At 41.3% G+C, this 26,520-nt stretch overlaps 1 protein-coding gene across 2 annotated transcripts; it reads left to right on the top strand.

The window, feature by feature from the left end:
• Window positions 1–2,165: 2,165 nt before the first annotated feature.
• pdcd6ip (programmed cell death 6 interacting protein) lies at window positions 2,166–24,643 on the top strand. 2 transcript variants are annotated; one of them, XM_061742583.1, is made up of 18 exons: window positions 2,166–2,472; window positions 6,450–6,504; window positions 6,598–6,667; window positions 7,356–7,483; window positions 9,344–9,497; window positions 10,715–10,815; window positions 12,924–13,055; window positions 13,192–13,414; window positions 14,766–14,889; window positions 16,287–16,464; window positions 18,171–18,282; window positions 18,369–18,538; window positions 18,889–19,137; window positions 19,858–19,992; window positions 20,127–20,221; window positions 20,378–20,495; window positions 20,597–20,772; window positions 23,637–24,643. In XM_061742583.1, exons 1-18 carry the CDS (start codon window positions 2,267–2,269, stop codon window positions 23,824–23,826), a joined length of 2,616 nt encoding a protein of 871 aa, XP_061598567.1. In that variant the 5' UTR covers window positions 2,166–2,266; the 3' UTR covers window positions 23,827–24,643. The 2 variants fall into 2 exon arrangements, with proteins under 2 accessions (XP_061598567.1, XP_061598568.1); XM_061742584.1 differs by having other exon boundaries at window positions 12,939–13,055.
• Window positions 24,644–26,520: the final 1,877 nt, after the last annotated feature.

Here is a 26,520-nt window from a genome sequence, read left to right on the forward strand (position 1 = left end):
GTGTGAAACAGAGAAAGAGAATGGAGACCAAAATCATAACATGAAGACATATTACGCTGTAAACATATAGTGCTGTAATGCTGGATATTTTATACATGAGTTTGAGACCTCTTTACCACTCCATAAAATAAATACATAGTTTTTTTTTTTAAGTAATACAATTATCTAATGTTTTCATAATGATGCAAAGGTTTCAGACAAAGTAGGGGTGCTTTTAACTTCAATAAATATTGTCTTTTTTTCAATTTTTTTTTATATAAATAATTTTCTGTGTGTCAGGTTTTAAGGGGTTCTTCGTTTTTTATTATTATGAATGAATGAATGATTTATTTGTATATAAAATGAAAGTAAAAATAAAAAGATAAACATTTACATCTTCATATTCACATATGTTCGGAAAAAAAAAGGAGTAGGAAGAAGTATACACTTTTTCCTAGTTCCTACCCCTTTATAACTCTTATTATTATGATTATTATTCTTGTCAAGTTTCATCTTCTCAACTTCATTTTGATTTGTTAATACATATCCAATTATTACTTTGTTTGAGTAAGCGTTAGGGTCCCGGGTTTGGATTTTTAACAGTGAAAATGTATTATTTTTTCTTTTTTCTTTATTTTTTATTAAATGTGTAAATAATATAGTTAAAAACAACAGGACAGAGGTGGCTATAATAATAGAGACATGGAAATAAAAAAGGAAAAAATAAATAATTAAAATACTTTTTTCTTTTTTTTAACATTTGCAAAAAGTACAATGATTACAAATCTTCACATTATGCAATTTCAAGTTGAATTATAACATATAAAATAGTGTTTCCCAACCTCTGTCCTCAAGGCCCACTGTCCTGCATGTTTTAGATGTTTCCCTTCATCATCACACCTGATTCTAATTAATGGTCCTAATTAGCTTGTCATCAAGGTCTGCACAATTATGTTGATGACATAGGTACTTGTATCACGGTGTGCTGAAGCAGGAAACATCTAAAACATGCAGGACAGTGGGCCTCAAGGACCAGGGTTGGGAAACACTGATATAAAGAGTATAACTCAAATAAAAAACAAAACAAAAAGCACAACACATTATAACCATCCAGGGGGGATGAAATTATAATAGAAAGCCAAAACATTTACATACATTTATGGTTTTGATTGCTTTTGAATTAGTAGAAAACTTAATATAGTCCAGATACTGATTGAATTCACAATGAAAAGTAAAAAAAGAGGGTTTTTTGAGTAAGAATTTGGATTTGTGGATGTGGAATTTTGCAAGCATAATCAACAAATTAATAATACATGTTTCTTTTGGCTTCGTTCTAATCGTTACATGGTCAAAAACACCAAACAACACATCTTTCCAAAATAAATTAAAATCAGTATCAATTCTTTCAGACACAAAAGTACACATATCACTCCAAAAAGTTTGAACAATGGGGCACAGCCAGAATAAGTGAGTCATCGTTTCAGAATTTGCAGAACAAAAAGTACAGTTTGAATCGATATTTCTTTTGAATCTTTTTACAATGTGATCATTTGTAGGATAGAATTTATGAATTAACTTAAATGAAATTTCTTTAACTTTGTTTGTCACCAGGTAATGGTTGGGTGAGAGCCAGACCTTCTTCCAGTTAATATTTTTTACATATGTATTCCAATATGGGATCACGTATGGAACTTAAGAGATATCCCTTTTAAATAAAGTTCTAATTGTTTTATTATTCTTATTATGGTTGCAGGATAGGCAAATTTTGCCAACTGTCGTATCAATCAACGGTAGCTAATTGTCGGGTTTCCATTCTAATTTGAGACAATAACAATAACATGCACACTCCCGATGGGATTGCTCCAAAAACTTTTGCATAGTCTCCAGGTGATATAGGGATATTATATTCTTCTAAGAACTCAATGTAAGAATAGAGACGAGCAACCCTGTCAAACAATTGAGCCACAAATATGTTATTTTTAAACCAATGTTCAATAAAAAGGGATTTGTGTTTAAAGAGTATATCCTTGTTGTTCCATATAATATATTTAGGGGGAGAAAAGTTGTGTTTGAACATGAGAGACCATGATAGGAAGGCCTGGCAATACTTTCTTTTCTGTCTCAAAAACGTTCGTGACGTCGTGCGTCCATCCGTTGTCGGTGACGTCATCGACGCTTCCTGGCAGAATCCCGGAAGTGGTTTCGCTCGCTGTTGTTTGTTTTCGTTGCTCCGTGTTTCCGTGCCCTTTTTTCTAGTCTAAGGTTCCCTTTTCTTTCACGGGCCGAAATGGCAACGTTTATTTCTGTCCCGTTGAAGAAGTCGTCCGAGGTGGACCTGGTGAAGCCGCTGTCCAAGTACGTGACGGCCGCGTACCCGGCGGGAGAGGAGCAGGGCGAGCACGTCCGCGCCGTGGAGGAGCTGCACAAGCTCCGCAGGAGCGCCCTGGGCCGCCCGCTGGACAAACACGAGAGCTCCCTGGAGATCCTGCTCAGGTACCAGCTCTACTCTGACCTGGAACGGGAGGAATGCTGGTTTTAATGTGGAAAAAGCTTTAAAATTATCTGGTTTGGCTCCGTCGCCGCACCCAGACACGGTAGCTTCCAGTTGCTAAAGCCTGAATTATGGTTCTGCGTTACACCGACGCAGAGCCTACGGCGTCGACGCGTACCTTACGCCGTAGGTTCTGCGTCGGTGTTACGCGGGACCATAAATCAGCCTTAACACAGGAGCTAAAGTTGAAGCTAAAATAGTGAAATAACTCTCTCGCAGGTGTTATATAAGTGCACGGGAGGAGCTTGTACGGATTTATTGGTTTACTAATCCAACTGTCAGGCAATGGTCAAGTTAAATTGTTCACTTAACTCAAGTTAGTGGCCGTCTTATGTCCAAGTCTGTTCTTTTAAAGGGGGAAGATTGTTAGACATTCTTAATTGTCAGAGGTGTCAAAAGTATTCACGTTCATTACTCAGGTAGAAATATAGTTACTAGAGTTTAAAAATACTCCTGTAGAAGTTGAAGTATCAACTCAGTTTTTTACTCAAAGTATAAAAGTACTGGTTTCAAAACTACTTAAAGTATAAAAGTAAAAGTAATGTAAGGGGGGATTAGTATAATGCAAATATATTAAAGAAACATATATGTGTACTATTGAGCATTAACATGTGTTTCAGAGAGCAGGAGATATGATGACTAGTGTCTTAATTATTTTATCGACTGTATTTAATGTTGTACGGCGACCTTGAGTGCCATGAAAGGCGCCCTGTAAATAAAATGTATTATTATTAATTGCCTATAAGTATTGTAATGGTGCAAAAAGTCAAACTTCAGAGGCATGTTATCATTTATCCTAACCTTTATTGGAATGTACATCCAAGTTTAGTTGCAGGAATCTGAGGGAACGGATGTAAGAACAAAACTGGACAAGAACATCTGAAACAACCACAACCAAATTCACTCTATCCGGATGGAGCAATTTAACTGGATAGTTTTTTTTTAAGGCCGAAAGTAAATAGCGTAACAAGGCTGTTTTGAGCAAAAGTAAAAAGTCGTCTGAAAAATAATTACTCCAGTGAAGTATAGATAACCAAAATTTCTACTTAAGTAATGTAACGAAGTATTTGTAGTTTGTTACTTGACACGTCTGTCCAACTGTCAGGCAGTGGTCAAGTTAAATTGTTCACTTAATTCACGTTAGTGGCCCTCTGAAGTCGAAGTCTGTTCTTTTAAAGGGGGAAGATTGTTAGAAATGCTTAATTGTTATATTTAATATCCCCCTTTTTAAGGTTAAACACAGAGCACACAGTGTGATATCCAACAGAGGTATAACAATACTTTAACCGAGCACACAGAGTGAGCATTGTGTCACTGAATCTCTTTATAGCAGAGTCATCACAGTTCGCCATCATTACTTGCAGGTTTGGTTGTATGAAACTAATCTTAAGGTGATTAAGTCATTAATTTGGCGTTAAGCTGTTAACGGATAATACAACTATCTATGGTGCACCAGTAACACAACTCATGTCAGTTGGACAGAGTCAGTCAGTCGGACACATACAGGCCCACAGTGTTGGCTGCTTTGCATAGAGGAGCTGTGGCCTTCATGTTTGTTTAATAAAGGTGCTCTGTGTTCCCTTTTTTTAGTGCCAACTTGACTGATGTTAACTAGCTTGCTCTTGTGTAATTTCAGACCTTTTTCAAGCTTTTATGATTCATTAGGAAAGGCTGTCCCGGCCCTGATCTTAACCTGGTTCCCATTCACTAATGTTACATTTGAAAGCCTAACTTAGAATTACCCAACATACATACCGGTAGATCCACAGTTTGTCCTCACTTATTTATTTTTTACTTATTAACTCACAATAACTATTTATTATATTATGACTGTATATAGATGATTAGAGCAATGACTAAATTAAAAGGTTGAAACCAATCTTCAAAACTACTTACATCTTTAGATCTTTTACATAAGCTGCAGCAGCTGCACAGTAATCAGTTGTTCAAGGTGCTGCTTCATCAAATTTACTCGTGGCATGATCCAAAATGAAAATATTGTAACGATAAACTATGAAAGTCGGATAGATGACAAGTAAATGTGATTGTTTTGGTTTGACTTGTTAACGGCTAACATGCAAGACTGCGACAAATAATGAAGGCACACTGAACATTCACTCAGATTTGACCGAGTGATTTTTTTCAGTCATGTGAGATTTGACGTGCAGTGGTTGAAACAACTTCAATTAGTTATTATTGTTGATCAGTTTCAGTCCATTTAAGGTGGCGATGCAATGATGTTATTCAGATCTGCATTGGTAAAGATTCATGAGGCTTTTCCAAAGATGCATGTTGAGACTAACGATGTCCAGAACTTTTCGGTTAGGTCCCCCGAGTATCTGAAACTACATGTCAGAGGGTTTGAAACTGGCACAGTGAGCAGCATCATTTAAGATTCTCTCTAACGTTGATCTTGTTAAAGTGGTTAAAAAATATCTTTAAATCACTTTTGCATGTAATGCGTTTATATTTTCCCTTTCTACTAAGCTTTATGTGTGTAGGTTTAGTTCTCATACTCCTTTGGATAGTTTTATCTTGAAATGCTTTAAAGGAGCCGCCTGTAAGAAATGTCCAAAACTGGTACTGCAGTCACTTTCAAAATATTGTTGAGCGGCGTGTACCCTCCCCCTCCTCCCCCCGACCAGAGGTTGCCAGGTAGGCTGCAGAATGCAGCAGGAACGTAGGCTGCCATGGCTGCGATAATTAGAGCCGAGCTGGCAACCCGGATGCCGAAACAATACTGACTTGGTGATTGGGAGATAGGTGGAGGGTGGAGCTTCAGAAACAATACTGACTTGGTGATTGGGAGATAGGTGGAGGGTGGAGCTTCAGAAACAATACTGACTTGGTGATTGGGAGATAGGTGGAGGGTGGAGCTTCAGAAACAATACTGACTTGGTGATTGGGAGATAGGTGGAGGGTGGAGCTTCAGGCCAAAACAAAAAATGACAACATAAACATCAGTTGAGGGCTGCAACTCCTCTTTTTAAACTGGAATATCCTGGCTTGAGTGCTGTTGTCAGTGACATAAGTATTTGAAATGAACATGATTTTTAAATGTCTGTTGACATATCGGGGTCATTTTATGATTCGTTTTATTATTGCTTTTACATACAGCTCCTTTAAAGTCCATGGTTTTTTTGAGCTGCCGTAGCTTGGCAGATGTCTTGCAGGCCTGATTAGCAGTGAAGTGGGAGCTCAAATGTCCCTATTGAATCGTCTTTTATTGCTGCTGATTGTCAGCATTGACGCTCCATGGCTTTCTACACTTGCTGTATGCCAGGTAACCAGAGCTGTGAGACCTTCACAGCCAGGGAGATACACAACTTACGTGTCACCATGGTGACCATTGTTTGTATAAGATATCTCACTCTCTCTTGCTCGCTCTTTTACTCACATAAGACACACCTTAACTCGGCTTTCCTTCACGAGCACATGTTTGTCACTCTGTGTGACTACGAAACAAACTCTATGGGTCTGCTATGTTTAGCGCAGGCCTATTTGTGTATGTTTGTACTCTATTCAAGAAAAACAGGGCGGATTAATCTGTAGTTGGGAATTCCATGATTCAGTCTGTACGTCGTCATATCTAATAACAGACCACCAGCACATGCACTTTGATCGTGCGTGCGTGTACTGCAGTAAGCTGTCACCCCAGCAGTTTTTTCCTGACTCATTGTCAAGTGTCTGTGCTTCCTGAAAATGCAGTAATGTCAAAACACTCACTGCAGTTTAAACTTGCTACTCACATGTCTCACTAAACTTTTTCTCCTTTTTTTGTACTTCATCTTTTTAGGGGGGTCATGTTTCATAATCATCAAATTAAAAACGAACATTTATAATGAATGATGGATAGAAAATATTTGGAGCCTACCAACAAATTAAAACACAGTTTAAATCCTTCCTTTTCTTTCCTCAGATACTACGATCAACTGTCTGCTGTAGAGGCAAAGTTTCCCTTCTCTGAAAACCAGGTAATTGATTAGGCAGCACATACTGAATGACTCTGAATAAGCATTGGTCGATTAACAGAAGATGTTGAACACAAAGTGTCTCTGTTTCTGCAGCTCTGCTTAACTTTCACATGGAAAGATGCTTTTGACAAAGGATCGCTGTTCGGTGGCTCTGTCAAACTCTGTGAGTGCAATTTCTTCTCAAGTAGTGAGCAGTGGTACGTCTGCAAGAATATTTACCCATGAAACTTTATGGTAATGTAGTTAGTGGCAGAAGCAGAAGATGATATTGCAGGAGTTATAGTAAATTTATTTCTTTGCCCACTGGGAATGCATTTGTCTTTCTGATTTTTTTTTTTTTTTTATCTTCTGTCTCTTTGCATACTTGCTTGCTTTTTGTCGCTTATGCAGAGAACACAGTCCCAAGACAACACAACTTTCTGAAACTACTTATGTCCTCATTTCACTTGTTGTCTAGAAACAGGCCTAGCAACGAGTCATGTAGAGTTAAAGATGGATTGAGATATATTTGCCTTAATTTTTGACTCTGTTCTGAGTAATTCAATGATAGGAATCAACGTGCAAGAACACTTTTTAAAGTTCAAGACAGTTGTAAAAATATGAACTATTTGTCACACTTTTATTTAAATACTGGTTTTGTTATTCTTAATGTTGTTCCCCTTTGAAGTCACAGCTCTTGTGTGTTTTATTTCATCAATTTATTGAATCTATTGACATGTTTGGTGAGTTGTTGGAGTTCACAACTGAGGAATTTATTTATTTCACATTTTCCAATGACATTTAGAGGAAAATATCATTGGGTTATTAGATTTAAATGGGCTGTCTTTCACTTGCTTGTTTCTGCGTTGCAGCTCTGGCCAGCCTGGGCTACGAGAAGACGTGCGTGTTGTTCAACTGCGCCGCTCTGGCCAGTCAGATCGCTGCAGAGCAGAACATTGACAACGATGAATGTCTGAAGGCTGCTGCCAAATACTACCAGGTGGGTCTGCAACCACACACTATGCTGTTGTAATGTTTTAATAAATATATATACATACCGGTAAATATGTTCTTTACTTGAATTTTTCAAGTAAAAAGAGTAAAAGGATAAAGACTAGATCATAAATACCATCTGCTGATGAAAAATAGACAATTCTCTTGACGCTTAGGGTTCTTGCTCTTATTGAAGGGTATAGATCTTGGTCAACTTATTTAAGTTGGCAACTTATCAGTTGTATTGCTTTTCATATACAGGACTGTCTCAGAAAATTAGAATATTGTGATAAAGTCCTTTATTTTCTGTAATGCAAAAATGTCATACATTCTGGATTCATTAGAAATCAACTGAAATATTGCAAGCCATAATAAGCAATATTAAAATAATAAAAGGCTTGCAATATTTCAGTTGATTTGTAATGAATCCAGAATGTATGACATTTTTGTTTTTTTTAATTGCATTACAGAAAATAAAGAACTTTATCACAATATTCTAATTTTCTGAGACAGTCCTGTATATTCAGATTTACTGAGTGTGAAGTTCAAAGTGTGAATATGGATCTGCCGCTGCTAAAATATCCCTCAGAAATGTTTGTAGTTATTTGGCATTTTAAGGCTTGAGCACTTTTATGATCTAAAATTGTTGAACTCGTTTTATTTACTTTTTTTTTATGGTTTCTTGTAATATTAAGATTGTAATTATTTCAGAGTGAATAGAGCAGCACTGTCAGACTGTTTTATCCTGGGGCATATCAGCATTACGGTTGGTGTCAAATGGGTGGTTGTACAGCAGCTGGAAGACTACTTAAAAGTATCTGCTTAATAAAAAATTATGTTCTACATAATTGCCAGTGAATTCAACTCTCAATAATTTATATGAATTCATTACTGCTGTAGAGGTTTGGCAGACACTTGATGAACAAATTGGCCTTCAGGGTGCTAAAAAAAGAGAAAAAGACTTGATAATGACAGATTCCGTTTGGCAGAAACATGTTTTTTGCTTTTTCTTCATACATTTTTTTTCCTCTGAAACATTTGTGATTCTGATCCATCACAAAATTGTTGTAGGAAATAGCTTAAATTGCCATCCAGTAAGTACATGCCATCATAGACTAGGCAACAAAATTGAGATGTATGGTGCTTGTGTGTCATTATAACATTATACAATTATTTTGTTAAGTATGTAATATCATTGCTTGTTCTCAGATTAAACGAGATGGTGTTTTGGATCTGGCCCGCAGGCCTCGAGTTTAACACATCTGCTGCAGATCTTTAAAAACATATTGAATATAATTTTTGCTGGTCAGATCCTCAACACAACTGGAAGTGGTTTAAAATGTGATTTAGGGAAATCTTTCTCCATAAGCTCCGGGCGCTCGAGAAGGACGTTGTATTTTGCATCAGCTGCAAGGCAATGCTCAATAAATGGCTTCAAAGCCAGAGCGGTGAAGACGGTGTATTTGGTTGAATTTGGTTGAACAGACAACGCTCCAATGCTAGAATGTGAATTTATATACGAATGTGGTGCTGAGCTGCCGCTGTTCAAACTTTGATTTGCAAAAGGAGAAAGATAAAGGCTGAATGAGGACAGCTTTCCTTTTTTTTGTACACGGATATGGCACAACCTCCATGTGATAAAGGCTATTGATGCTCTGTTATTACCACAGTACCACAAGAGGCTGATGTTGCCTAGATTCACTATTCTCTGCCAGTCACATTCAGTTCACACATTTTAATGTTACTATGATTTCCCGGGACTCTGTCTCCCTGGCACTGAACTGCTGACTCGACTTTTTGAGTACAGGACAAATCAATTTCTGTGTTTGGGTCTGGGCTGAAGTGTGTGGTCTCTGTCTCCCTCCAGCTGGCCAGTGGAGCGTTCAGTCACATTAAGGACACGGTGCTCTCTGCGCTGAACAGGGAGCCCACCATGGACATCTGCCCAGAGACCGTGGGCACGTTGAGCCTCATCATGCTGGCCCAGGCACAGGAGGTCTTCTTCCTCAAAGCCACCTCAGGTACTGAAGACCTGGCAGTGCAAAATGTAGGCCTGGGGATCGATTCAAATGTCAAGAATCGATTCCGATTCCGATTCTTAAGATTCAGAATCAATTATCAAGATTTGATTCGATTCGATTCCGATATTGATTTGGGTTAGTGTTATTAAAACAGTTTTTTGAGCTGTTGCATGAATTATATGACTGTAGTTATGCAAAATTTTACTACTAGCATTATATTGAGATTAAACAGCAAGTATTGGCAGCTAATGATGCTGTAAGTCAATCAGCTCCCAGAATGCTGATAGAACTGCTTTCAGAAACATCATGTGGGTCAGAATTACCAAACAGATCCAGGGAGGAAACAGAGACGGATGAAATCGGTTTTATTTTTTCCCACATTCCGTTTTTATTTGTTCTATTTCGGTTTTTAATTTTTGAGCATTTGGTTTTTAGCATTTTTTGCAAATGTAACCCCAAGACAGTATATAAAGTAATGAAGTATAGACAATGTATGCAATTATAATCTAACACTTTAATGTTTTCATACCAAAATAAATAAATAAATAAATCGATCTTTAGACATATGAATTGATTTTTAGGAATTAATATAAGAATCGATTTAGAATTGGGAAATCGATTTTTTTCAACACAAGCCTAGCAAAATTTCCTCGTATCATGACGACTTACTAAGCTGACTCTTACGGCAGGATCTGGTCTGCTAAACTAGAACAAAAAGTTAGTTGAAGTTTACTTTTCTTTAGTGAAAGTATTACACATGCACTGCTACTTAGTCTTTTGCTTATTTAAGGAGTTCTGTGTCACTAATGTAAGTGTACGTTGGATAATTTGCATATCTAATTACTCAAGTGGGCTTTTTTCCTCTCTCTTTTTCTTTATTTCTCCTTTGGTCTGAACATTAATTTCCAGTGATGACAGGAGCCGTTTAGATGCCCCTACTGTCCCAGTTCTGTCTGCAGCGTTGCTTGTTAGACTGGTGGGGGGGGCACGTGTACATTACTTCCTTAAATAGGCCCTCTAAAAAATGAGCATCATAATTTGCTGATGTGACTTTTTGTTGTAAATTGGTTTTTCACCTTCTGTAGCTTGTGAGTACAACTTCGTTTCAGTGAGAACGGGGTTCCAAGTGCGCTCATAGTGATTAAATATAGATCAGTTCGCAGTTCGTCTTGAGTGCGTGTTAACTTGTCTCTTCTAACTCCTCGATCACCCAACAGACAAAATGAAAGACGCTGTCATTGCGAAGCTGGCCAATCAGGCGGCAGATTTCTACGGCGATGCCTTCAAGCAGTGCCAGTACAAGGACAACCTTCCCAAGGTAAGTTCAGAGGGCAGACACGAGCTAACCAAGCACCAAGTCTGCTACAGAACAAGCATTTTGGCACCAGGCGGTGTTTGGTGGATTGTGATGAGGACACACTGAATTTGGACTCTGTCTTGTGTGGAGCATGTTTGATGTGTCTGATTATTTGGATTGGGTTTCTACATTTGGGCCAAATCGTGGGACTGTTTGCAACCTCTCTGTTCCTATTGGTCAGTTTCAGCCTGTTTTCACTGTGGTTGATTTGGATGGTTGGTTCGTACTTAACCCCAGTTTGAGCCATTCTCTACGGTGGCCGACAAGGGCCAAATGCACTGCAACGGCTGTAACATTAAATTATAATAAAGAAACATCTCGTAATGTACAGTGATATAAACATCGTATATAAATATAGTCAGATAAAAATCACATTACCGTTCCCGCTGTATGTTTAAACCATGGATGTAAACACTGTGGTTCAGTCAGCTGTTCGGTCTCTCTCTACATCCCGTGTGTCTGTCCATTGAGCTGTTACGCTGAGAGCGCCCCCTGCAGGTTAGGAGCACTTCCGGTTGTAGTGACCGGTTATGAAGCGTTTTTCTTTTGAAGATGGTTTCTTATTTTATATCGTTTTGTGCTTTGCATCGTTTCTCTATTTGAATGATGTTGCATTTGTCTTTGTTTTTCGCAGCACGTTTTTTCATTTGCACCACGTTCCTCTTTTTGTACCTCGTTTTGAGTCTGTGAATTTGAATCGTTTCTGTACTTGAAGCCGTTTTCCTTAACTGAGACGCATTAGGCCGTTGCAGTGCGTTTGGCCCTTGTTGGCCACCGTAATTCTCTTCTTGGCTGGTTTGATCTAATCATGGGGCAGCTGATGAATTCACTAATGCTTTCAAATTCACAAACACACACACCAAGAAAAGGTTTGTGCTGCCAGTTTTTACTGTAACATCAGGTCCATTTCAAATTGAGTGAAAAGAAGCTGTGCATAAGTTAGAAAAATAACTTTAACAAGGTGTTTTAACATGATTTACTCATTATATATAACAAGCAGTTGTCATTGTTTATAATAATATTAGATGTTAAAATTCCAAAATTTGGGTGCTCTGGAATATTTAGTGTGTTGAGCTCCATTTACAGAGGCCATCGCCCTCGTGCAGGAAGCACAGCTTCGAGTCCTAGCCTGTCGTTTTTTTCCTCGTCTCTTTACCTGTTTCCGGTCCACCCACTTTCCCAATAAAGGCCATTAGTGCCACAAATATTTGAAAACTTGTAACCTACACTTAAAAAAATATATATTTTAAAACCTACTATTGCGTGTTAGCTTATATGCATCTGTTTAGTAACATCTATTTAAGCCGTTCATCCTGGAGCTGAAATACTTGATCACCAGAAAATAACGGTGTGTTAGTTAAACACGCCAGAATCTATACCTGGAAGGAAGCAATTGCTGATCCCGCTAAATAGATAGATAAATGAATGAAGAAAGGTATCAGGATCTACAAGAATCTACATCATTGCACCATCCGATACCATGTAACGAAATTCTGATTCTTCTTTGCTGCTGTAAAAGCCAGGAGAGGAAATTACGACATCCTCTCTTGAAAGGTCCTGTTTTGAGTCGGCAGGTGCAGATGGTGCGCGAGTTGTGAGAGCTCAAATATAAGAATTACTACCAGAAAAGGAGCAGAATATTGCATCAAAACATCTGAAAGCAGTGGTGTTGGTTTTTTTTTTTTTTTTTTTATTCTGTCCCTCGAACCAAACACACACACACACACACACACACACACACACGTTTGTGGGATGTTTCTTTGAGGTGTGGTGGCTTTTTGCTGCAAGGTTAAACACTCATGGCCTCTTCTGTTTTTCTCTCCCGTTGTCTTCCTTTCTTCCTGCATCCCTCATGGTGGTGGTGGCACTGGTTGTCTGTGCGCGCTTGTGTTCTTGCACACTCTTGACTGCTTGTGCCCGTTTGCGATTGGCTTCTGTGATGTCATTTGTGATTCGACCTCTCTGGTGTGCACCTCCCTTCTTTTGGTTGGCCTTGGCATCCTGCGTGTGCGTGCATATACGTGTTTGTGTGCCTGCGTGTTGCTCCGTGGTTGCCTCTCCCTGGTCAGTATTTTTATTTTCAGGAAGTGTTGCCGGTGCTGGCGGCGAAGCACTGCATCATGCAAGCCAATGCTGAGCTGCACCAGAGCATCCTCGCCAAACAGAAGAAGCGCTTTGGAGAGGAGATTGGACGCCTGCAGGTACATAGATATCTCATGGCTTGGTGTTACTCCATAATGTCGCTGGAAATATTCAATTAACATCCACTCTTGTAGTTCAGTGTGCCAAAAAAATGTCCTGCATTATATTCACAAAGCAAATTTTTAAATACTCCAGCATGCAGCAGAGCTGGTGAAGACAGTGGCGTCTCGTTATGACGAGTACGTAAGCGTGAAAGACTTGACTGACAAGATCAACCGAGCCCTCACTGCTGCCAAAAAAGATAATGATTTCATCTACCACGACCGCGTGCCTGAGATCAAGGACTTGGAGCCAATTGGCAAAGCAGCACTCGTCAAAGCCACCGCCATCACGCCTCCGCTCAGCCAGAAATTCACAGGTACTGAACTGTCTCCCTGGTTTTTGAGGTTTAAATGTGACAATAAAATAAAGTACACAACACATAAAGACTAGCCACATGTTTATCCGTACAGAAGATGTGCACCAAGTATGACATGTTGTAAACCGGATGTCACTTAATTGGATAGTTGATATTCAGAAAATTAATCTTTAATCATTTTGACTTGATAGACTTTAGTTGTTGTTGATCATTATACCGCTGGCATTTATGGACACAGGCATCGTGTTTCTCACTAGTCCACTCATGTACCCTTTTCTCCTGAGTATCTTCAGGTCATTTTTTCAAAAATCGGCATTGCGGCCTGTAATCCGGGGCACCTCATGTCTCAATTTTGTTGAGCTCACTGACCTCAAACCAGTTTAATGTGGCACACGGCGCTCAAAAATCTGTCAAAATGTTTTAGTTTGACTTTGGTAGCGACAAAGCCGCTCCGCTTGATTGATTGTTGGACGGTTTAGCTGACACGTTAAAGTCGGTCCTTGGTCGGCTATGGGTTGCAACGTCAGACAACGTTAGATAACTAAATATGTAGCGCTGGCAAGCAACCATCATCCAACATCTAGTCCATGTTACCTTACTATATTTAGACGTCAAGCCAACATTAGGTTTTTAGAATAAACCCAATTTTCAAATCTGTATTATAATCAAATGTTAGAATACAAGATTGTTCCAAATTCATACTAACTTCAGGTGTCTGCTATCGCTGGCAACGAATGAACCAGAACAGGATGTAGTACTACCTACAGTACCAACTCCTCCACTATTTATTTGTGGATTCGTGGAAGACAAATGATTTAAAATGGGAGTGTATTTTTCTGTTTTAGTTACAACTGAACAATATTCTGAGTTATTGTGAAAGAGTTGAATAAAGTTCGACTTACCAGACTGTTTTGTTTCGCTTTATCTATTTTTTTTAGTTTTATCATGCACCTTATAACCCGGCACATAATGGTCCGCAAAGTACCATAAATCTTCCACTTGTACTAAAACATTCTATTTTGTGGAATATTTTATTAGAGCTGATGCAAATGTCCACTTAAATTAAAGATAAAGTGTGCATGACTTGACCGGATCACTGTAACTTCACAAAACATGTTTTAGCCAGTACCGTAAAACCTTTATTGGCTATTTAACATGCACATTTTTGTGTTTATTATAATAAAATGATGAGTGGCTAGCAGAGAGATGTTCAGGTTTTTTTTCCACAGCAGTCTTTTAAAGTGATATACACTTTATTTTGTAACATGTTATTATTATTGTTAATATTATTATTATTCTTTATTATTATTATTAATTTTGTGAGCTGTTTGCATTGACCTTTTCTCTTTAGATTTGTTTGAGAAGATGGTTCCCATGGCTGTGCAGCAGTCCATGAGCGTTTACGGCCAGAGGAAGGCCGAGACTGTAAACAGGCTGGTGGGAACAATGAGGGAGGCGACCAATCTCTGCAACGGGTACGCTCATGTGTGTCCATATATCCTGCTCTGTTTGCACTTGTGCATGCCATTGTTTACTCTGAGTGCTTTTGCGATCGCATAAAAAATGTATGCCTTAATATTGCACCAAGTACCATTAAAATGTCAATAAGGGCACTCATCCTTTCAGTGTTGTGCTGTGAGTGCCAGCCAATAATACTTGTAAGTGCTGAACAATTTTCAGCATCCCATCCAACAAAAAGATGGGTCTGATGTTATCGGATTCAATTCATAACACCGAACAGTTACACAAACGTGTTTTTAAATGCCTAGTTGAAGAATGTGAAAACAAACAGATTTTACTGAGTACCACTAATACGTTACTTCATGGACGGGTACCGTTTGTTTCCATCTAATTTTAACCATTACTGGATATGTTTTGGCTCTTTTTTATTTACCATAATCATTTAAGAAGTGATCAAATGCCTTAATGTTTCCGCTTACATGTTCTTTTCCGCTGCCATGCTGCTGCTCGGTCTTTCTACTATTCACAGGGGAAACACTGAAATATTTCAAGCATAGCTAAATATTTATTGTAAACCGGTGCTTTCCTGAAAAATAAATTCCTTAAAAGGATCCAAAGGGGCGCTGAAAACAAAAAATGGCAACGCTGATAGACCAGTTAGCTGCACATAATCATTTGTTGAAAGGGGGAGTAAAAACACTCCTATGTTTGAAAGCATTTATAAGGACGTTAACTGTGCCATTTGAGGGCGGCTTGGGGCTGAAAACTTCTCATCAATGAGCTGTTTTGATGTCCAGGTTTCTCTGACATCGCAGAGCCAGATTAGAGTAAAATTGCTTTCAATTCCCCATCTTTCTACCTTTGTTGTACCTTTTCTGAAAGAGAGGAGCACAAAGCCGTTTGTCAAAAGAGGCACAAAAGGGCCTGGGGTTGAGTGAGTGGCTCCACCTCCGAAATCAGACCTGCTGTGAGCAGAGCTGTAAAGAAACGAGAGAAAACAAACAAAAAAAAAAATCTAAATATTTCAGACATTTCATTAATTCCATAAGAATTTGTGTAAAAAAAAAAAAAGGGTAATGTTTCCTTTAAAGCCACTCTATGCAGCAATACCCCTTCTGATCATATGGGGGCAGCATATCTCAAGGAAGTTCATGCGTCAGCCGCTGGCATAATACACAACAAAGTGCCCTTTCAAAGAGTTATTACAAGTGACCACTGCAGATCTTTCAGCAAACATGTGCTCAGATGTGGTATAGCTACACAGAAAGGTGTTTTAGGAGAGGAAGGAGCGAATATAACAGACGTTACCATTTTGCATGCCAGAAAATAAACCGTGAGAAATGGGATGCACAAGTTTTAGAGGGTGTTTCAGGTTGATGTTTGAAAAGCTGATGATGTTTAAATTTGTTAGGGTGTTGGCATCCTTGAACCTTCCCGCTGCTCTGGAGGATCTGTCAGGAGACTCCATCCCACAATCCATTGCTGAGAAGGCCAGATCCATCGTGGAGCAGGGGGGACTGCAGAGCATCGAGCAGCTGATCAGAGACCTGCCGGAGCTGCTGACCCGCAACAGAGAGATCCTGGACGAGGTCGGTGGTACAGACGCGCACAAACGCCCCGCAGCCATCTAGCCTCGCACGTTACTGCTTACTGTGGTACTTTAAAAAGTAAAGACGGCCCTTTTAGAAGTACCACCTCCAAACAGCATGCTGGTCATATGGCTTTGCATTCTTGACGAATAAGTGTATGAAACTAATCTTGTTTAATAGCTGACGTGGACTTCATTAGTGCCGGCGTTTTCCATCAGGGCTACCAGAACAGGACGTTAATTCTTAAAAACTCAAAATGATTCCTGATGGCAGAAATCCCAGATCAGGATCATTACACAAATCAAATCAACTGATCTTTGAGCCAGCAACTGTTGGTCCAACAGCTTCAGCCAAACCACTTCTTAAACATCTTGGTGACAAACAAACAGGCGGGAAGAAAAAAAAAACATCAAAACACAATCTGCTTCTAAGTTTGTTGGCACAGCTGAAAAGTCTAAACTTATTTATTCTATTTTATTTTTTTCACCAAAAAAGGAGGGGCGGGGGATTTATTTGGGCTGCTAAAGACAAAGAACTAAACTAAAAATAAAAAGTATAACTCTGCAAGCCAAAAAACTATGACTTACTCTAGTCTTAACTTTGTAACTAAAGAAAAAAATGGCTGCACTGAATTATTTGATTTGATCACAGAAATGACACAAACAGGAAATGTTTCTCAATTCATTCAAGAACTATTCATACTTACTGGATCCAGTTTATTAAATGTAACAAAGTGCTCCAGTAGATTGTAAAGATATAAACCACTAGAGCTGCAGGTCGTCATGAGGCGCTCAGGTGTTTGTGTAACTCAAGGATGTCCAACGTCAGTCCCAGAGGACACTGTCCTGCATGTTTTAGATGTTTCCCTGCATCGACACATCAAGGTCTGCACAGGTCTGTCAATGCCCTGCAAGACACCGGCCCTCCAGGACCAGCTTTGTACACCCAAGTGTAACTGTAACCGTTTATTAGGGCCCGAGCACTTACAGTGCGAAGGCCCTATTGTATCTGTAGGAGATGTTTTTATTTTCCTTGTTCTCGTTTTTATTCTTCCGACAAAATGAGGGCCTTTTTGCCCCCCTTAATGTGCCACAAAAGTCATCAAATTTTGCACGCAAGCCAGGCCTGGCGAAAAATGTGATATTTATTGGTTTGCATTAATGGTCGTGGCCTAATGGCTCAACAGCGCCGCCTAGAAAACTTTGTGCCTCAAGCCCCACAATACGGTTTGACGTACATGCACGAAAATCGGTACACACCCGTATCATGTCGCAACTTAAAGAAAAGTCTCTTGGCGCCATGGCCGAAACCGAACAGGAAGTCGGCCATTTTGAATGAATTGTGTTAATCGCAATTTATGCCATTTCTTTGGCCGTTGCTTTGCCCGAACCGTAACGTGCACCCTGGTGTGTTATACGTCAAAATGTGCGTCTCGATCCTGCGACGACGCGCATTACTTTTCTCAGTCAAAAGCGTTACCGTGGCGACGATAGACGCCAAAAAGCGCGCCCCCCCTTCATCTAATTGGTCCATATGTGATAGTCCCTATTTTCTGCTATAACTTTTGAATGGTTTGTTATAGAGAGTTATGGGTGGTGTCATCGGACTTCGTTTTGAGTCCTTGGCCTTTATTGGTGGAAATTGCACGCGCAAGGGCCCGTTTATCGCTGCTTGCAGCTTTAATTATGTTTGCTTTTCTCCACCAGTCTCTGAAGATGCTGGACGATGAAGAGACTACAGACAACGAGCTAAGAAGCAAGTTCAACCAGCGCTGGAACAGAACCCCATCTGGAGACCTCTATAAGCCTCTCCGTGCAGGTACACCCCGACAACCTGTCACGTCTCGTTTGCCCTCCACTCCCAACACTTGACATGCTCTTCTTTTGTCCAATCTCATCCCTCAGAGGGTGGAAACTTCCGCAACATCTTGGACAAGGCGGTGCAGGCCGACCAAGTGGTGAAGGACCGCTACAGCACCCACTGTGACATGATTGCCCTGCTGTGTAAACCCGAGAATGAGCTCAACGCTGCCATCCCGTCAGCCAACCCGACCAAGACCCTGCAGGGCAGCGAGGTCTGTCTGGCACCTTCACTGTGTCTGTGTGACTTTACTGTTCTGGTTAGATTTTGAGCTAGCAGGTATTTTGTGTGTCACATAAATATCGAGCACATTGTGTGCTTTTATTGCTCTTTTCCCTCCTCCCGGCAGTAGCCCCATTTTTCATTTAGTTTGCTGACTTTGCATCCGTGCAACTTAAACAACGAGGCAAGCAAAACTGGGAAAGAGCGGCGAGCATGCCCATATCTCTCCAGATACTATTTGTTCTTTCTTAAGGGGGAAAACAAAAAGGAGCCGATGCTCTTTAGCCTGCCGTCACAATGATGAGGTTCAGAGAAAGTTTTCCTGTTCCTCTTCCTCCGCAGGTAGTCAATGTTCTGCGCTCCCAACTCGCCCAGCTGGAGGAGATGAAGAAGGAGCGGGAGACTCTGGAGGGAGAAATCAAGGCTGTGACATTCGACATGTCCTCTACCTTCCTGACGGCGCTCGCCCAGGACGGAGCCATCAGTGAGGAGCAGCTGTCGCTCTCCCACCTCGACAAGCTGTACGGCAGCTACAACCAGAGGGTGCAGGCCACCATCCGCACGCAGGAGGAGCTGCTGGGACAAGTTCAGGTGCACAAGCAGCAGTGTGTCTGCAGTATTCTGCTCTGTTACATTGTAGTAGTGATGCACCGAAATGAAAATTTGTGGCCAAAACCGAAAATAATAATAAACACTTGGCCGAATACCGAACAATACCGAACATGGTTCTTCGCAGTTTTCATTTATTTTGCCAATTTTTTCACCATTGCATAAATATCAATAAATATCAAAGAAATTTGATTTAGGCATGCTTTTCAAAGAAAAAAATCTTTTACAAAATTACAAGGTAGAAAATATTTATTGAACATAAAAAACTGAACATTTTTTAATTTCCCAGCATTATGTTGTTTTGGTTCCACCTCCTGGTGAATGTTAGGTAAAATTCTTACGTGGTTACTTTTTGGTTGGCCAACAATTTATGTTTGTGGTGCGCAACCGTTACGGGAGCGGCCAGTCTATTTCCTTAAATTACAACGGCGTTATTAATTCTTCGTCTTTTTTCCCACTTATTTCACCGAACACCGAAAGTGTTTTTTTGCCATTTTCGGCCGAACAATTTCAGCTACCGAACAATCGGTGCATCACCACATTGAAGCATTGCACGCAGTTCAGACGGTTGATACAGCAGGTGCACATTCACGTTAAAACACAGTTTGTCCCATGTCATGAGCACAAATGATGTACAGCGTGTTAAAATGGGTTCCAGCTGCTGTCCGATCATCTCTCACCACAACCTGTTTTGTTTTCCAGACCTCCCACCAGGAGTTCAGCAGCCTGAAGCAGTCCAACACGGAGAGCAACCAGAGGGAGGACATCCTGAAGAAGCTGGCTTCGGCTCACGACAGCTACGTTGAGATCAGCAACAACCTGCGCGAAGGCACCAAGGTACTCGCTCTGCAGGAAGTCGACACACATGAGCAGGAGTCGTGCATGTCTTGTCAGTTTCTTCTTTTCTTTCCCTCCTAAATTGTTTTGCTAACCGGGATGTTTATTTTTGTCCTGCTTTTCTTTCCCTCCAGTTTTACAACGACTTGACAGAAATCCTGCTCAAGTTCCAGAACAAATGCAGCGACATCGTTTTTGCCCGCAAGACAGAGCGGGATGAACTGCTCAAGTGCGTGATACATGTTATTCATTTGATTGTTTTTTGGTTTTCCACCTGAAGGCACGGTCCAAACTATGCATTTCTTGATATCATATTTAAGATGGAATGAGGTCAGTGTGAAGAGAGCTTTGCAGCATGTTGTGATGTTTTTCATGTTTGCTGCAGGGAGCTGCAGCAGAGCATCGCTCGAGAGCCCAGCGCTCCATCCTTCAGTGTCCCCGCCTATCAGAGCACTCCCGCCGCCGCGGCCCCCGGCCCAACCCCTGCACCCAGAACCGTCTTCGTAAGCAGCCACAAAGACTAAACAACGATGACTGATCTTTATAAACGTGTTGCTCATTCTGTACTGATCCTGCCTGGTCTCGCTCTGCCCTCCATGCTCAGCAACCCCAGCAGCAGCCCCAGCCAAAGCCTCAGCCTCCCTCCAGACCGCCTCCTCCAACCTTCACCCCCCAGGCAGCTTCCATGACCCCCGCCTCTCCAGCACCCAGTGGTCCTCCCCAACCTGTGGCCCCAGCCGCGCAGGGACCGCCTTACCCCTCCTACCAAGGCTATCCGGGGTGAGTTTTCATCTGTTCCTCGATGAGTTTTCTCTTTCTTAGGCCCAATCCCAATACTCCCCCTACTTTCTTTCACTACCCCTAAAAAAGAAGGGACAGATTTTAGGGCACTTGAAATCTTCCCAGGGCCCTGTCCCAATACTCCCACTACACCTACTTTCAGCACCACCACTAATCAGGAAGCTGAGAGCCAAAAGCTGTTTGAATTTCAGTTGTAGCGCTGTTAATATGCCACTTTATTACGTTTTAATATTTTTTCAGGCGTAAAAGTAACCGTTAAGATCCCCAACCTGGACTCAGTTTATCCAAATAACGCCTGTTAAGAAATTTGACCTGATGTTTTCGGAGATAAATGTTGGTTTAATAGATGAAATCTAACAGTTGTTAAGAAATTTGCTCAGAAAATTTCGAGATTTCTGCCGGCTCCGGAGCTGATTTATGGGTCTGCGTTAAATCGGTGTAAATTGGTGTAACGCGGGACCATAAATCAGCCTTTATTCTGGCGATGTTGCAACAACGAGCAAGCGAGTGATTATGTACATTCACTGAGTGAATATTATGAAAGTAAAATATATATTTCTCGCTAGAAATGTAATCAAAACGCATTTTTATGCAGAAACTAACTCAAAATATTGATTTTATTCACTAAAAAATAAGAAATGTCCGCCATGTTTTTTTTTTTGGATACAGTCCGCAAATGACAACGAAAAGCATTCTGGGAAATTTTTCTCTCCCTAGATCAAACTAGTGAGGATCGGAAATCCCTACATCCGTAGGGACAGATTCATAGCCACTACACTAGTTTTCTTCACTACCCCTAGGTGAAAAGAGGAATTGGGACACCACTACCCTCAGGGGAACGTTCAAAATGAAAAAGAGGGGTAGTGATAGTATTGGGACAGGGCCTTTATGTCAAAATAGGCTGCACCGCTCAGCTTTCCTCAATCCTTTTTCTGGAGAAAGCAACTTGTGGTATAAAGATGGGAAAGAAAATAAGTAAAATAAATGAATCCATTAAAAACTTTGAAGGTAACCTCCTCAAACCTGCCCATAAGACGGATATGCGTATGTTGAATCTCATCTGCCACTAAAAAGTGACATCTCTGTGGCTGCACAGGAAGCTAAAAAGTTGAGCCCTATGAGATGGAGTAAGTTATCACTTTGGCCCCACCTTCACCCTGTCAGAGTCGCTGATGCTGCTGCGATCCGTTCTGCATGTGACTTCACACCACAGCCAGACATTTTCGGAGCAATCTATCTTCCCGGGTCCTAATGATTTGAGCAGAATCACACATTTCCATGTCCTCTAATGAAGACGACGCTCAACCTTGACTCCCCAGAGTAACTGTTAATTTAGTTATTTTTTTATTCTCTGGTGTTTTGAAAAGTGACCAAATCTTCATCTGCTCTCTTTCTGAGAGAAACGTCAGCCCGTTTGATGAGTTGGTACCACTGTCCGTCTTACCCCTGCTTTCTTTTGAACATGTTCACTGGTGAAACTAGGTTTGGTCTCTGATTAAAGCAGCACTATGTAACTTTTCCACCTGAATATAATATTTCCAGAGTCATTGTGATGGTACATCAACTTCCAACAGGTTTAATGAACCTCTGTCATGGTCTGGGGGGGTCTGTATCACCTTCACTGGCACTATGTAACTTTGAGGAGCATGGTAGGAACCCTGCCACACTAAAAAACTACAAATCGTTACGACTTTGACTGCTTTACGGCATACGTCACTTCCCCCTCCTTCCTGATTCGTAGTCTAGACGAAAATGGGTGGGGCTTGGAGCGCAGAGCTCCTCAGAAGCTGATATCATGGCCGAAGCAGCGGAAAAAACGAAGAAAATAAAAGTTTTATCGGAGGAGGCGAAAAAAGAAAGCGGGAGAGTAACAAGCTAAATGCCCGGACAACAACAAAAAAAAAAGGCCCGGACAAGAATTTCGTTATTCTGTAACCATGGTAACCCATTGCTGTGTTGTGGCTGCAGCAGCTCCACACAACAGACGTGGGGAAAAGATAATGGTTTAACTTTTCACCGCTTTCCTGCTTGGAGGCAGAACCACGGAGGCCAAGTATCTGAGATAACAGAGTAAAAGAGTGAAAGAGTCACTCACACAGACCGGGGTTGGATCATTCACACGGGTTTTATTCCCCGATTCTTCTCCAGCTAAATGCAGTTGCTGGCCAGCTCTCTGCGGTGCGATTAACCCTAGATAAAACTACTTTGTTGAGGAAAAAATATTAACTCTATTTGTAGCTGCAGAGGAAAAAAATAATCTCACGAGGAAAACAAAAATATTGCTCACGCCTCGGAGCCTCTTCAGCATAATATAGTGGTCAAAAAAGAAAAAAGTAAGAGTAATACAAAACATGTACTGTATGTTTTACTATTATACAAATTTATTGAAACACATGGCGAGTCAAACATTTACCAAAGCAGCTGCCAAACACTAAACAAGGTAGCCTAAGATGTCGGTTGTGCAGAACTGCGGCAGTAAATCCTCATCGGAGCTCAACTCTTTGATAGGGATTTCATATGGACCCAACCCGTTAATAATAATTATTTTCTCCATATACCGCTCCCTGCGTTTGCGTTCCGTCTGTTCACTTGGTGAAACAGAAAAGCGTCCCGTCTTCTCTCAAAACAAATGCAGCGACGGGACAGGAGTTTTCCGGCAGTACGCGCTGGTGCTCATGGGAAATGTAGTGTTCTTTCTGGTAAAACACTACCGCTTTTGTCCAAAGGAGCCGCCAAACTCAACAAAAGCTGAAAGTTACATTGTGCTGCTTTAAATGGTGAAACAGAATCCAGACCGACTGGTTTTGGTTGGAGACGTCATGGTGTCTGTTGTGTCCCTGCAGGTACTACCAGATGCCTATGGGCTACAACCCGTACGCGTACGGCCAGTACAACATGCCCAACATGCCCTACATGCCCTACCAGACGCCCCCGGGGCAGGGAGGATACCCGGGAGCCCCTCCAGCAGGACAGCCGTACCCCGGCTACCCCCAGCAGCCCCCTCAGCAGCAGCCTTACTACCCTCAACAATAACTCTCTTCTTCATCCCCTCACTTCTCTTCTCAAATGTTTAACACCAAATAAAATATGTCCCCAGCAATAACACTTAGTCTCCATCAGCCTGTCCTCGTCTCACCCGGCACCTTCTCTCACTAACAGCAGTTACAGGACAGGGGACCTCCAAGCTGCTTTGCACTTTTCTTTCCCGTGAATGTTTATTCTGTCATTCAGAAATCTTTTCTTTTCATCTCCTCGGTTTCAGACCGCACCTCCTTTCATCTGAGCACTAACCCCCCCGTGCCTGTGAGGTTGTGTATCTTCTAACGGTTGTGTCGATTGGTTTATTGAAACCCCCTAACCTGTTTCTGGTGATAACTGACTGAGCTGGACTGATGTGAAACACTTGCAGACGAATAGCAGAATGGCTCCTCCCTTCCTGGTTTTGGATTGTTGGATGTGTTGGTGGGCGGGTATGACTAGTCCCTCCCCTCCCCACCAACTCAACTCAACCCTCACTGCTTCTGTATCAACTATAATCCTATTTTTGTAATGAACACTGATGCCTCATTATGTATAAAAATGAATGGCCTGTAGGTTTTCTACTGACTGTTGAGAGTTCTGCTTTCTTGTTTTGCTCTACTTCTTTCTCTCTTCCACCAATGGGAACGTGGGTTTTCTTTCTGCGATACAATCAAAGGCTGTACAAGTGGGATAAATAGTTCTATCATATAAATATATGTATAAATAAGACTCTGTATGTGGTTAACCTTGACACTTTGTGTGCTGCTCTCATGCTCTTTGTGTTATTTTTATTCTTTAGCTCTAATGTGATTAAAAACTGCCAGCCAGAGTTTGCCTGTTTTTGTTGTAGTTAGTTTATTTCTGGGTGAGGGAGGGGGGTGCGTGGCTCAGCCAGAAGGGGGCAGTCCTGCAGCATCTCATCTGCCATTGTTGCCCCTGTCAGCCAATCAGAGAGTTTGCACCCATCCAACTAATCGGATGCCTTTTGACCCCCCCATCCTCCCTCCCCTAAACGGCAAATCCCATTTAGATGCCATCCAAATTACGAGCCACTGAGGTCGTGATCTTATCCAATCAAATGTTGCCTGCAGGTGATTTCTCCACAGACAGATATCATCTCTAGATATTTATTCAGCGCCGGGAGACGCTAATGATTTCACATATCTCCTCCGTGTGTGTGTGTGTGTGTGTGTGTGTGTGTGTGTGTGTGTGTGTGTGTGTGTGTGTGTGTGTGTGTGTGTGTGTGTGTGTGTGTGTGTGTGTGTGTGTGTGTGTGTGTGTGTGTGTGTGTGTGTGTGTGTGTGTGTTGCAGGGAGGCAGATGGCAGCGCAGCGTGATGTCTGGAAGGATTCATGGAGATGCTGGCAGAGATCTGCAGGTCTCCTGCCTGCATCCATCACTCCACCTCTCTCCATTTCCCCCTCTTTTTTCCTCCATCCATCTCCTCAGCTGTTTCAGAATCGCCGCCGCATCTCAGCTTCATTTCCTTCCCCGAGTCTCGCTCCTCACCAGCCATCATCGTCCTCTTAATCCCGCTTCCTTCTGTGCACCCAGCTTTTTAAAAAATATATTTATATGTTCAGCTGCTCATCTGTTCCTGCTTACCATTCATCTGTCTGTCCCCGCTTGTCCAAAGCCACAAACGCTTGGCAGCGGATCCCTGCCGGTGTTCTGCCGATTTCTGCGCCTTTGCCAAAAAATGCTCCCTAATGGTTTTCTACCTTTGCAGAGCTACAATTTGCTGTGTTTTACTCCCTAAACCACTTCTTTCCCCCCCCAAGTGGCCCCTGTCTCTTGCCAGGCCGTCATTGTAAATAAGAACGTGTTCTTATGCCGCGTTCCATTTGTCCTCGGAAATGGGAATTTCCCAGTTCTCAGTTGGATTTTTCAACTGGAACGCCCCTCGAAGTGGGATTTCCCACTGGGAAAGTGGGAGAGTCTTCACCACCCCCGAGTTCACATTCCAAGATGGCTGCCCCGGTTGTAAACAGTAGAAGAGAGCTCTGTAAAAATTCGTAGCACTTCATTCTAGTTTTGGTCACACTAAATCAGTCGTATACAAGTATTGTTCGGCATATATATGCTGCTATAGTGTAATTTACATTTTTCATGTGGTATATGCGAACTACAAACTTGTTTACCTACTTTGTAACTGGAACGCTGATAACTCGGCTGTGACGTCATTCCCAGTTCCGACTTCCGAGGTAAATGGAACGCAGCATTAGTCCCTATAACCACGTCCTTTTCCCCCCAAGTGGTCCTTGTCTCTTGCCAGGCCGTCATTGTAAATAAGAACGTGTTCTTAATGACCTGCCTGGTTATATATAGGCGAATGACTGAAAATAAAGCGATAGAATTGTTTTTTTCCTCTTTATCGTATAATGTTCACAAAGTGTAATGCATTCATGTCATGGGTAAGTGTATTTTGAAGGATCAAATACTCTAAAACTAAAACTACTTTAAAAACATCCCATATTATCCATTTTACGTCGTGAAAGAAATGATACAAACTTTGAAAATCGACTGTGCGCATGCGCAGAAGCACAAAGTATCACTTCTCGACAGGTAGCAGAAATTGGCAGAACACCGGTCAGCGCCTGCTTTGGCTCCTGAACGTCTCACAACATTACGTCAGTCTCCGGTCGGTGTGTGCACTTCATGCGCGCCTGGGAGTGAAACTCTCACAGATACACACTTTTAATCAGA

This window comes from Cololabis saira, chromosome 15, assembly GCF_033807715.1.
Source record: "Cololabis saira isolate AMF1-May2022 chromosome 15, fColSai1.1, whole genome shotgun sequence".
In the NCBI taxonomy this organism is placed as follows: domain Eukaryota; kingdom Metazoa; phylum Chordata; class Actinopteri; order Beloniformes; family Belonidae; genus Cololabis; species Cololabis saira.

Bases quoted from the DNA above. Each gene is read 5' to 3' on its own strand.
- pdcd6ip (XM_061742583.1), top strand. From the start codon at position 2,267: ATGGCAACGTTTATTTCTGTCCCGTTGAAGAAGTCGTCCGAGGTGGAC. The intron at 18,539-18,888 runs GTCTGTCTGGCA...CTTCCTCCGCAG, and splicing joins AGACCCTGCAGGGCAGCGAG to GTAGTCAATGTTCTGCGCTC. The intron at 20,773-23,636 runs GTGAGTTTTCAT...GTGTCCCTGCAG, and splicing joins TCCTACCAAGGCTATCCGGG to GTACTACCAGATGCCTATGG.